The sequence below is a fragment of the Oryzias melastigma genome, linkage group LG6, assembly GCF_002922805.2.
Source record: "Oryzias melastigma strain HK-1 linkage group LG6, ASM292280v2, whole genome shotgun sequence".
NCBI classification, from domain to species: Eukaryota; Metazoa; Chordata; class Actinopteri; order Beloniformes; family Adrianichthyidae; genus Oryzias; species Oryzias melastigma.
This window is the reverse complement of record NC_050517.1, coordinates 1,572,985-1,585,711: the sequence shown is the minus strand read 5'-3', so window position 1 is coordinate 1,585,711 and position 12,727 is coordinate 1,572,985. Positions and strand designations below refer to the sequence as shown.

Below are 12,727 nucleotides of genomic sequence, written 5' to 3'. Positions count from 1 at the left end.
CCGGTCCGTGGGTCAACGGTCATGACGTCACACCTCACGACCTTTGAACTGAAAGACCCTTCCCGGAGTCAAGGCACTTCCGGGTTCAGGAAGGAACTGATCAGCTGATCAGAGGCTGCAGGTCCAGCTGGACCCGGATCAGGACCAGGTCCATCATGTCTGCAGGTCCAGCTGGACCCGGATCAGGACCAGGTCCATCATGCCTGCAGGTCCAGCTGGACCCGGATCAGGACCAGGTCCATCATGCCTGCAGGTCCAGCTAGACCAGGATCAGGGGGACCAGGTCCATCATGCCTGCAGGTCCAGCTAGACCAGGATCAGGACCAGGTCCATCATGTCTGCAGGTCCAGCTAGACCCGGATCAGGACCAGGTCCATCATGTCTGCAGGTCCAGCTGGACCCGGATCAGGGGGACCAGGTCCATCATGTCTGCAGGTCCAGCTGGACCAGGATCAGGACCAGGTCCATCATGTCTGCAGGTCCATCATGCCTGCAGGTCCAGCTGGACCAGGATCAGGACCAGGTCCATCATGTCTGCAGGTCCAGCTGGACCCGGATCAGGACCAGGTCCATCATGTCTGGGGAACTCCTGCAGGCGTGGAGCATGAAGCTCAGCGACCCTGAAACGTTTCATGGTTTGAAGTCTTCCTCTGAAGGGTCCAGCTGGTCTGTGGTTCCCATGGCTCTCAGCAGAACTGTGGTCCAGTTCACCTGTGCTCAGGAACCGGTTCTTCTGGATCTGACGTGAACAGGAACCTGAACAGCTGAACTCTGACTTCAGCTGGAAAGAACGTTCATAGAGAATCCGGAAACAGCTGATCCTGCAGAACACTTCCTGTTTGTGTCCAAATCTCACCTGTGTCAGGTGAGCAGAGTGTTGATGGTCTCTGTTTACCTGTGGTTCAGAGTTCATGATGAGGAACAGTCAGACGTTCATGTTCCATCGTCAAAGAAACGTTCCTTCAGAATAAAAGTCTTCTCAGATTCAGAGTCGTGGACCTTCACATTAAAAGTCTTTTATTGTAGAGCCCCTCCCCCTAACAATCATGTGATCAGATCTTTGGTTCTACAGGATTGTCTGATAATATTACAGGTTCTTGTTCTGAATACATGCAGATTCAGTTCAGAGACTCAATACAGAGAATGATGCGTTCAGGTGCAGTTAGGAAGACGGAACTCCAGTCGATGATACGAGTGTCAGACTCACTGCTCAGCCTTCGGTTCCAACTGTGACACCTGAGAAGAAAGGTACAGAAACAGACACTGCAGCTTTAAAGAGACTCAACAGAACACATCTACACAACAGAACACATCTACACAACAGAACACATCTACACAATAAAACACATCTACACAACAAAACACATCTACACAACAGAACACATCTACACAACAAAACACATCTACACAACAGCACACATCTACACAACAAAACACATCTACACAACAGAACACATCTACACAACAGAACACATCTACACAACAGAACACAGACTAAAAATGACATTTATGCAAACACGTAAAGGTGTCTGTCCCGGTTTTATTGAGTCTACTCTCATTAAGGCTTTTGACCCCCCATGGGGGGAGGGGGGGCACAGATGAAGGAGGTCTAAATATAATATATAGTGAATACAGAAACAGGCACTGGTCCATCGTGTAAATGAAAGTTTAACCTGCACTGATAGAAGTAAAGACTCGCACTGAAAACAGCGGTGATCATGTGACTCGATCTGATCATGTGACTCGATCTGATCATGTGACTCGATCTGATCATGTGACTCGATCTGATCATGTGACTCGATCCAAACAGGAATATGTCGTCTGCATAGAGTTGAACTCTGTGATCCAGCCGGCAGCTCTATAGTCCGGTTATAGTCCTGATGACTCCAAACCTCCGTTTCACAGGTCAGTGACCTCAGCTGCTTCATGTTAGCGATGCTAGCAGTGAAGGACGCTGTAACATCTTTCATCTTTCAGATGTTTTCTACATTTGGAGCTACTGGATCAAATCCAGATGTTTTTCTTCAGACATTCCTGTTCCGGTATGATACCAACAGTCATCACTACAAGGTTCTGGTTCTGACCCAAAGCAGATGAGGCTGCTCCTGAAGGGATCACCTCACTGACGGTCCAAAGCTTTGAGTTACATAATTATGGCGATAAGAAAGCCCCGATAGTCCACATCCTGATCGGGGATCGGCGCCGGTCAATGAAGCTCCTCAGGTTACCTGGTCGTCGATGCACCTGAACTGCCACCTCCAGCGGGGGTCATAGAGGAACGGTCGCAGGTCGAAGCGGTTGTCATCAGGACTGTAGCTCTCGGCGTGATAAGACGGCGTCACCGTGGTCATCTTGTGGCGGTTCACAGAGTACATCCTGAAGAAGCGTTTGACCTTTAGAGCCACCTGAAGGAGAAACGGAACGGTGAGCGGGGTGGACGAAAACCGACCCCACAGCCGCGCTGAGGCAGGACGGACCTCTGACGGGGACAGGACGTCCTTCCAGGCCTGGATCAGCTTACAGAACATGCTGAACGGGCCACATTTGGAGATCTTCCTCAGACGTCCGATCACAGACAGCTCCGAGTACGTCATCCCCATGTCGGCCTGTAGGGGGAGAGAGAGTTTCAGACCGATGTCTGCTCCCTCTGCCTCCAACAGGAGGAGGACTCAGAGATCCGTTAGCATTCCTGAACGTCAGCGTTCCTTTAACGCTGCCAAGCGGCGACGTTTGAAGATGTTCGGATAAAAGAAACATTTGAGAAAGTAAAATGGTTTGACCTGAGCTGGTCTTAAGCCGGAGGGCTGTGGGCGGCGGCGGCGGCGGCGGCGTGTTAGGGTTCTATTAGACGAGTAACCTCTGAACTGCTGCAGCTTCGGGTCAGCGGTTCTGAAGGACGGACCCGACACTTTCTAGTGTGACTTTAACTGCGGTCCACCCCCCCCCCAACACCACCAACACGTCCTGATTCCAGGTGGGGGAGGGGGGGGGCGTGGCAGCTTCTTGAATTAGGCGCCAGGAAACAGTGACGATGGCGGTGATGATGTCACTGAGGTCTTTAATTCTCGCCATCTGTCTCATAAACCAGCTGAGCGGATCGTTTTTTATTTCGTTTTGAAAAAGAGATTTAATTGGAAAACTTCAGAAATAAAAAAGACAACGACTCAGTTTGGCGCTCACCTCGTCCGTCTGGGACACCTGTCCATCCTTTAGCGGCTCCAGCTCAGCGGTGGGCGGAGCCTCTAGGATGCTGCAGAGACAGCAGACAAGAGCTGACCTGCTGCTGAGAGTCCGGTTCAGAAGATCCGGTTCTGAGCGGCCCTCACCCTCCCAAAGCACTGAGCTGGAAGTGTTCTGCACAGTACCGCAGGAAGCCCCGCAGGTCCGTCTTACTGACGCCGCCGATGGGGTTGATGTCGGCGCTGGAGCAGTCGTACTTGGTGAAATATCCCGTCAGACTGCAGAGCGGGAACAGGAAGTTTAGAGGGAACCAACGGAAGGCGGAGTTTCCTCGTCTCTCCATCTCAGATCCGAGTTTCAGTCCGGTTCATCCTGATGAACCCGTGATGACCGGACGGGTCGTTCAGTCCCGTCATTCGAGTAGATAGCAGGACCTGCCGTTAGCATCCCTAGCATGTATGGTTGTCATGCAGCAGCTTTAAGGAGGGGTTAGCAGCATTAGCATCTGGTCAGCAGCATTAGCATTTGGTTAGCAGCATTAGCATTTGGTCAGCAGCATTAGCATTTGGTTACCAGCATTAGCATTTGGTTAGCAGCATTAGCATCTGGTTACCAGCATTAGCATTTGGTTACCAGCATTAGCATTTGGTTACCAGCATTAGCATTTGGTTAGCAGCATTAGCATCTGGTTAGCAGCATTAGCATTTGGTTACCAGCATTAGCATTTGGTTACCAGCATTAGCATTTGGTTACCAGCATTAGCATTTGGTTACCAGCATTAGCATTTGGTTAGCAGCATTAGCATCTGGTTAGCAGCATTAGCATTTGGGTAGCAGCATTAGCATTTGGGTAGCAGCATTAGCATCTGGTTAGCAGAATTAGCATTAAGTTACCAGCATTAGCATTTGGGTAGCAGCATTAGCATTTGGTCAGCAGCATTAGCATTTGGTTAGCAGCATTAACATTTGTTACCAGCATTAGCATTTGGTTAGTATTAGCATTTGGTTTAAAGCATTAGCATTTGGTTAGCAGCATTAGCATCTTTGACTTCAGCTCCACTGCAGGTTCCGTCATATTAACATTATTAGCGTTTGGGGTGGGGGATGGGGGGTACCTCTCATCCACGTTGGCAGAACCCAGAACCAGCAGACCTCCGGGTCTCCCGCGGGCCCACAGGCTTAGCTGGGCAAACAGGTAAGCTAGCACCATCCTGACTCGGGCCTGGAACACAGACACACCTTTCCAGACTTCCTGTCTCCATCCCAACAGGAAGTGAGCTCAGAGGCTGGGGGGTCACCTGCACATTCTGCAGAGCCAGGTTCTCCCTGTGGCTCCCCCCGCTGACACGGAAGCGAGGCCAGCATCCCGTCACAGCCGAGAAGATTCCCAGAATGCCTTTCACCGCGGCGTCGATGTTGATGTTCAGGTGTGTGCTGCGAGGAGAAGAAGGTCAACGTCTGCTGTCTTCAGACCCGCCAAAATAAAAGCTGTTTACTGAAATTGAGTCGGTTCAGGCAGGGAGGGGGCGGGGCTTCCCATTGATGACGCTCATCAGAACCGAGCGGACCCTTCAGCTCAGATGGACACCAGCAGACGTGTGATCGTCTGCAGACTGGAACCGGTCCAGGACCAGCTCTGGACCGGATCAGCTCTGAGTGTTCAGTCGGCGCCATTTGGGCCTGGCGTTTTACAGCATCTGCACCGGGATGGTTGTGTCCGCCGCCATGAGGCGGCGCTGCCTGACAGGGGCGGACTCAAACCTGCCGATCTGGGCCGCCAGCTCTCTGGCTCTGCCGCGCGTGTTTTCTGAGGAGTTCTCGCTCGCCATGTAGCACGTAGTGAAGACCCGCCCACACAGCTCCCTGGGGTCCTGGGGGTCGTACGCCGCGTCGCCCACGACCCGCCGGACGTCCTCCAGAACCTGCAGGTCTGTGAGAAGCCGGTGAGAGTCGCACTGAGCATGCTCAGAACTTCAAAGCGGGTTGGACTCACTTCCATCCGCCGCCGCGCGGCAGACCAGCGTGCACATGCTGTGCACGATGCAGGCGGTGGAGGAGCTGTCCACGCCGCCGCTCAGAGGCAGCAGGAACCCCGCCTGAAACCCAACCGGATCGTCAGCACCCGCTCGGGCCACCAGAACCGCAGCGGCGTCAGCCCGCTCACCTGTCCGCTCCTGCGCAGGTAATCCCAGAGCCAGCAGGCCGGACCCAAGCTGCAGGAGAAACCAGGAGTGAGACCTCTGCTCAAGCCCCGCCCCCAACCCCGCCAGCGCACCTGATCTCCTCCTCCGGCGTGTGGAACCGCCACTGCAGGGGCTGCTGGGTCGGCAGGAAGACGTCGCTGCTGGACAGGGAGAAGTCCACTTTGACCCGGACGCACACTTGGTCCTCGCTTCTCTGAGACCAGAACCAAACAAAGAGGTGAGGAACCGGGTTGGACAAGAGGAACCGGGTCAACATAAAGAACCGGGTCCTTGGACCAGACCCTGAATGTCAGATCAAACATCCGGATCAAACGCCCCCAACGGTTGTTAGAGGAACTGCAGCTGGTCTGGGGGCGGAGTCTCCACACAGCTCCTGATTGGCCGTTTCAGTCAGGGGTTCTGCTCACCATGGCGGGCTGGAGGAGCTCTCCTCTGTAGCTGCGGACGTCCTCCAGGTCCAGCGTGGCCGTGACTACTTCCTGAAACAAAGACGCTGGCGTGACTCACGTGGTGACCGTTGCGGCGTCACCATGGCAACAGCGGCCTGCACACTCACCACGTCCTCCAGGGAAAACTGGTCGCCCCGAGCGACCACGTCCCCGTTCACCGCCACCATGGCGCAGCCGTCATAGTAGACCCGGTCCCCGTCGCAGCCTCGCTGGTTGGCGTAAAGGTAGATGCCCCCGCTCTGAAACCACGCCCCCAAAGGTTAGAAAGAGTTTCACCCCTAAAAGAACCACGCAGAACCAGAATCGGACTGAGTTAAACACTGGACTTTCAAATTAAGACTCAACCTGTCAATCATTTCATGCAGTGAGCAGAAAGGGGCGTGTCCCGTTTCAGTTGCTGCTTCGAGAGAATAAAGATAAAAAACGTGAGGAGTTTCAAATGTTTCACGTCACGCCGTTCTGCTGCTCCTCAGGGGAACCACAGAACCCGAGTGGAAGGAGTGAGACCCGGTTCTGCTGAGCGGGGGTGGGGGGGGTACGGGACTCTTCATGGAGAAACGGCGTGGCAGTTTTAGGTTGGACATTTAAGTGACTGTAGACATATTCATTGGGCGCGGGACTAAAGAAAAATACAAAATAAATAAATAACATAAAACTAGGGCTGTCAGATTTGTCGCGTTAAAAACGCATTAATCTGACATGTGCTTGACGCCGACAATTTTTTTGACGCATTAATCGCGGACTTTCTCATACGTGCCTTTCCACACCGCGCGGGCGGGCGTCCCCCCTTTAACTCACCGGCTGCTCTCACTAGTTCACGGGCGGGTCTCCAACCTCCGAGCTGCGAGCTAAAACCGGCCAGCGCTAGGACCTGGAGAGCTCCTGCACCCTAACCCGGCTCCGGTTCGCGTCCAGTACCACTAGAGATGGGTCGGTCGCGAACGAAACGGCTCTTTGAACCGGCTCTTTGAAGTGAACGACGGGAGCCGGCTCCTCGCTGGGAGCCGGAAGCCGTGTCTTTTCTCTCTCACTCCCTTTTTTTCTCCGCATGTCGCACGTGATTGGTCAGTATGTGTTTGTGCCGTGAGTGTTGCGCTGAGCAGAGGAGGAGCGGTAGTTACACTGACAGCAGCAACAACAGGAGCAAAGCACACACGGAGGGAAAGCCTCTCTCTCACTATCTCTATTTCATTTATTACTGCAGTTCAGCAGAGGAGGAAAAGATTTGGTCCTGACAAAAAATGAACATGAAAGTGTTATGGAAATGTTATTTTTGATGTTTTTTATTTTATTTTACTGAACGTTGATTGAAGTTTTGAATTTAAAATGCCCTTCACTTGGACTTGGGCTTTTGTTAGGCATTTTATGTTACAGCCTTTTATTGTTAAGAAAGTTTATCTCAATACAATGTTACAAAATAAAGTATTTCTGATGAAAACTACTAATTTTACTATTCTTGTTTTCATAATTAATGTGGAACTGCTAAACCACGAACCACACATTTTTTTCCTTAAAAAAGGCCACATGTAAATTTGCGATTAATCGCGAGTTAACTCCAGACAAAATGCGATTAATCGCGATTAAAAATTTTAATCGCCTGACAGCTCTACATAAAACAAATGGAAGCAAATGGAAACTGTACATTTAAATAATGATTTTCTATCTTTGAAACTGTCAAGTTTCTTTTTTCAGATGGAATATCGTCGATCAAAGCCTCACTTTTCTTTTGCTTTTAACAAACAGTATTTAAAGTGGTGTTTGTTACATCAGTATGTGGTTAGAATACGTCCATGCCCCGCCCCCTCACCTTGGTGGTGGCGGAGCGAATCAGGTGGACTCTCTGGTCCGCTTTGCGGAGCTCATGGTGACTGGCTGAGGAGTTGGTGAAGATCTCCACGCCGTCCAGCGCCATGTGGATGTGAGGACTGAGAGGACAGCAGATTCAGCTTCAGCTTTAGCTTCAGATTCAGCTTCAGAGTCAGCTTCAGATTCAGATTCAGATTCAGCTTCAGCTTCAGAGTCAGATTCAGCTTCAGCTTCAGCTTCAGATTCAGCTTCAGCTTCAGATTCAGAATCAGATTCAGATTTAGATTCAAAGTCAGTTTCAGAGTCAGAGTCAGATTCAGATTCAGAGTCAGATTCAGATTCAGATCCAGATTCAGCTTCAGCTTCAGCTTCAGCTTCAGAGTCAGCTTCAGATTCAGATTCAGATTCAGCTTCAGAGTCAGCTTCAGATTCAGATTCAGATTCAGATTTAGCTTAAGCTTCAGATTCAGCTTCAGATTCAGAATCAGATTCAGATTTAGATTCAAAGTCAGTTTCAGAGTCAGAGTCAGATTCAGATTCAGATCCAGATTCAGCTTCAGCTTCAGCTTCAGCTTCAGCTTCAGCTTCAGATTCAGATTCAGATTCAGCTTCAGGTTCAGGTTCAGCTTCAGAGTCAGCTTCAGATTCAGAGTCAGATTTAGATTCAGATCCAGATTCAGGTTCAGCTTCAGATCCAGATTCAGCTTCAGATTCGGATTCAGCTTCAGATTCAGAATCAGATTCAGATTTAGATTCAAAGTCAGTTTCAGAGTCAGAGTCAGAGTCAGATTCAGATTCAGCTTCAGAGTCAGATTCAGATTCAGCTTCAGGTTCAGCTTCAGCTTCAGAATCAGATTTAGATTCAGAATCAGCCTCAGATTCAGAGTCAGATTTAGATTCAGCTTCAGATTCAGAGTCAGATCCAGATTCAGCTTCAGATTCAGGTTCAGGTTCAGCTTCAGATCCAGATTCAGCTTCAGATTCAGATTCAGAATCGGATTCAGAGTCGGGTTCAGCTTCAGCTTCAGCTGCCCTGGAAACTAACTACAAGCATCTGGAGAACCGGATCAAACCAGACCCAGCATTACAGTCTGTGGTTCTGACCATCTTCTTCTGTGGTAGATCACTTCCTGATTGGGACCTGATCGCTGACTCAGCACAGGATCTCCTGATCCCCAGGATCTCCTGATCTCTAGAATCTCCTAATCTCCCTGAAGAGATCATGGAGAAGAACTTGAAGAAAAGAGTCATTGCTGAAGAAGTTCTGAGGTCAATTTGTGGTGGGAGGAGACCAGCAGCTTCACCGGGTTACGGTCAGAACCATCAAGCAGAACATTCTGAGACTTTGAAGATGCCCCCCCCCCCCACTTCTGGACAATGGGTGCAGTGACTGTCACACATGTTCTTCTGTTCACCAGCTTGAGTCCAAAACGAGAACACCGAGTGATCCAATTACAAACCAAACTGGACCCAAGACCCGGACCAACAGACGGTCCTGCTGGCAGAACGCCCTCAAAGAGCTGAAGGTCCCAGACTCCATCTGGACCATTGGGTTTCTTCGGGACTGCAGGTTCTTACCTGTTGGGGTTCCAGAGTTCTGCACAGATCTCGGTTCCGATGCAGGTATCCTTAGTGGACAGCACACAGTCTCCAAAGGGGACGGTGTCCTGGGGGGGGTTACATTCAGTAAAGGAGAACTCGGTTCTGATTCTTTGATTTAAAGGGCCCATACCATGAAAAAACACCTTTTGGAGCTTTAAGAGCATTAATCTAAATCTAATCATGATTTTAAGAGTCCTCCCATACCCATGAAAACGAGCGGGTCCTCACGAGATGATGTCATAGAGTGAGAACCGCCCCTTTCAGGAAGAGTCTGTGCTGCAGCTCCGCCCCCAGGCGAACACAAACACAATAACTCCAATCTAACTGTGAAATATGATCCTATTCATGAGATGATTCACTCGGAAAGACTTTAGAACGGCATGGTACGGGTCCTTTAAAGGAACGGAGACTGAAATCACTAGGATGGTACCTGTCCTGTGACCTCCTGGATCATCCGGGGCAGGAAGTAGTCCTCCACATGCCTGAAAGAAACAGGAAGTCCGTCAAGTCCAGCGGATGACTGTCCCGAGAGCGGCTCCTTCCTGCTGCGTTTCAGCGCCTCAAACCTCTGGAATTCCACCAGAACGGGATTTTCTGCTCCTCATTTCTCTGGTCTAAACTCTGGATCAAACGTTTGTCTTTAGGATTCTCTCTCTTCACTTCTGGCTCCTCCACCACGTCTCACTACATTCGTGTTGGTGTTCACGTTCGTCTGAGCAGCCACTGACCTGGGCCGGGTCCACGGGGAGAACCAGCGCAGCTCCCTGTAGATCCCAGAGTTGGCCATCATCATCTTGGGTCTGATCAGCAGGATCTTCCTGTGGGGGAGGGGGGTAGAACATGAGTCTGAAGATGCAGGACTCTCCGATCCTCCTGCAGCCGTACCTGTTCAGGAAGAGGACCCGGCAGTTGTAGCGCACGTTGTGATGCATGACGGGCCTGCAGGAGCACAAGAGTTCACAGGTGAGACGCTCACCTGTCCTGCAGGTCACCTGCAGGTCACCTGCAGGTCAGCGCTCCTCTCAACCTGCAGACACCCACATGCCGACGTCACAGATGATGTCCTGAGTGCCGTCGGCCTCCAGGAGAATCTTCAGGGCCTGGAAGCTGTGCAGCAGCGTGTCCGACTCGTAGAAATGGTCCGCACACCCGTAACCACTAGGGGGCGCAAACACAGCAGCTCAGTGTGGCTCCGCAGGAAGCCGCGCTGCAGAGGTGCAGTCCTCACCAGATCTCCAGCTCTGGGCCCAGTCTGTATCTGGCTCCACGAGCTTTAGCCGCCTCGATGCCTGCAGACACGAAGAGCGTCGTTACACAGCCGGCGGCGACCGCACAGCCGGCGGCGACCGAACAGCCGGCGGCGACCGCACAGCCGGCGGCGACCGAACAGCCGGCGGCGACCGCACGACTCACTCGTTACGCTCCACCTGAGTTACAGGAATCTGGGGTGAGACCGTCGACATGAACATCAAGTATTCATCATCATCACATATTCTTATGAGTGAGGCCAGCCACGTACACCACGTGCACACATAGGGCCCTGGGGGCGGAGCACCTGCCCTTTCTGACTCATGGAAAGTGCCCTCGTGCTCTGTCCTTTTGTATGCGTCTTAGTGAACTCTGGTTAGAAAAAAGAGAGAAAAACGATGCGACAAAATCCTCTCTGCCGTTAGGAGCTGCACTCTTCTCTCCAGCACGCGCAACAAACGCACGCGCAACAAACGCACCCGCAACAAACGCACCCGCAACAAACGCACGCGCAACAAACGCACGCGCAACAAACGCACCCGCAACAAACGCACGCGCAACAAACGCACCCGCAACAAACGCACGCGCAACAAGCGCACCCGCAACAAACGCACGCGCAACAAACGCACGCGCAACAAACGCACGCTCACGCTCACACCCGCCCCCTCTGCTGCGCACGAGGATCGTCTGTATTTATCTTAGATGAAGATCCGAGTCTGAAAGATGCAACAACATCGTTTCTTGTGAGGCGGGAACACCAGTCAGATGTAAAGAGACAAACACTGCGCTAAATAAACTATTTGTAACCATTTATTTTGCACATCAGTTTCAAACAAAGCAGCATTTTTTCAAAAAGTCAAAGTCTCACATTTGTTCTGACCATTAAAATCTACTTTTCTATTTACGGATGAAGGTAATAGTGTTTGTTTCAATTTATTTACAGGTAAAACACGTTCTGAACATCTCTTTGAATACCTGACACTAACCACTCTTACTTTGTACTTGCATTTTTTTCTCAAGTATTTAAAAAAGTATTGGTTGATTATCGGTATCGACTGCAAGAGGCTGGAAAACATCAGATATTGGTTGAAAAAGTCACAATCGTGCATCACTAGTCTGAAATGAATCTGTCATATTTTCTGGTTAAAATGTCTTCTTTAACTTCTGTTTCATAATCTTCTGTAACTGAATCTTTGGAATCATAACTGAATCGTGTGTTCAGAGGAAGCATCCAAAAGAGAGTTTATCCGGATGAGAATATTGGAGTCTTTGGGTCCAAATGTCAAAACCAGGAAAATGTCTTAAACCCAAAATACAGGAAACTGGGCTTGATGGGAGAAACGTAAAGAACTAATGAATAAACTAAAAGAGGACAAAAACCTGTGGAGAGATTTAGAGGAAACACAGGTGACCTGAGCACGTAGAACTGAGGACCATAAAGGAAAACAGCTGCAGAGGATCAACATGAACCTGGAGTGACCGAATCAAACTCCGCTGGAACACTGAGAACATGAATAATGTTAATAATAATTCTTTCCATAAAAATGACACTGGTGACACTTTCAGTGACACACGTCCATGTACTCATCTGTTAGTACGTTATGGTAAAACTTTACTTTATTTACTGCTTAAAGAACACTAAAGTGTTCGTGGACCTTCTGGGACTTTGGCCCCGCCCCTCAAAAACCCTGTGCACGTCCCTGGGTCACGTCTCCACCCGTCCGCGTGATGCGTTTACATGCTGCTAGAAAATCAGAGTTTTCTTATCCCAAAAATAATAGAAAAGTCTAAAGAGGATTTTGAAAAACATTTATATCTTTTAAAAATCAAAGTGTTTTCCTCTCTACGCCCCGCCCCCGACACGCCCCCGACACGCTGACACGCCCATGTCCGGGTCAGGTTCGTGCACGTCTAAGCTTTTTTTTCTCATGCACAAACTGAATTTCATGAGATACAATCCAGAGCCACGCACGCGCCGGCGTGACACTGTCTTCTCCCCACAAACTCACTCCTCAGGATTCGCTCCGTGTTTCCCTCAAAGTCCAGAACCCACTGGTTCAGCGCGCACGTGGCCACCGTCACCTTCCGGCCCATCTCGGCCAGGTCACGTGAGCCGAACTCCGGGAACGAACAGCAGCAGCAGACGAGCGGAACTGGGTCAGAACCGCTCAGAACTCTGCGGAGTCACCCTCCTCGTCTTCTTCTGCTGCTGCAGAGCCGCCAGCGCTGCGCCCTCCTC

At 50.6% G+C, this 12,727-nt stretch overlaps 1 protein-coding gene and 1 long non-coding RNA gene across 2 annotated transcripts; one reads left to right on the top strand and one right to left on the bottom strand.

The window, feature by feature from the left end:
- Positions 1–46: 46 nt before the first annotated feature.
- Positions 47–990, top strand: LOC118598819. The gene is made up of 2 exons (XR_004947986.1): positions 47–344; positions 419–990. It is a non-coding gene; the product is annotated as an uncharacterized LOC118598819 (long non-coding RNA).
- Positions 991–996: 6 nt separating this feature from the next.
- nadsyn1 (NAD synthetase 1) lies at positions 997–12,727 on the bottom strand. Its single transcript, XM_024282732.2, has 21 exons — positions 12,498–12,727; positions 10,469–10,529; positions 10,282–10,398; positions 10,126–10,179; positions 9,969–10,058; positions 9,671–9,722; positions 9,217–9,305; positions 7,640–7,757; positions 5,940–6,071; positions 5,791–5,862; positions 5,455–5,576; positions 5,344–5,392; positions 5,173–5,275; positions 4,941–5,109; positions 4,478–4,613; positions 4,295–4,401; positions 3,327–3,458; positions 3,181–3,250; positions 2,478–2,606; positions 2,229–2,405; positions 997–1,236 (listed from the first exon to the last, which is right to left on the bottom strand). The coding sequence occupies exons 1-21, from the start codon at positions 12,580–12,582 to the stop codon at positions 1,204–1,206; spliced, it is 2,097 nt and encodes a 698-aa protein (XP_024138500.1). The 5' UTR covers positions 12,583–12,727; the 3' UTR covers positions 997–1,203.

Excerpts from the sequence above, each read along its gene's own strand:
- nadsyn1 (XM_024282732.2), bottom strand. The coding sequence starts at position 12,582 with ATGGGCCGGAAGGTGACGGTGGCCACGTGCGCGCTGAACCAGTGGGTT. Across the intron at positions 10,059-10,125 it reads CGGGTCCTCTTCCTGAACAG|GAAGATCCTGCTGATCAGAC; the intron begins GTACGGCTGCAG and ends CCTCCCCCACAG. Across the intron at positions 5,863-5,939 it reads AGTTTTCCCTGGAGGACGTG|GAAGTAGTCACGGCCACGCT; the intron begins GTGAGTGTGCAG and ends TCTTTGTTTCAG.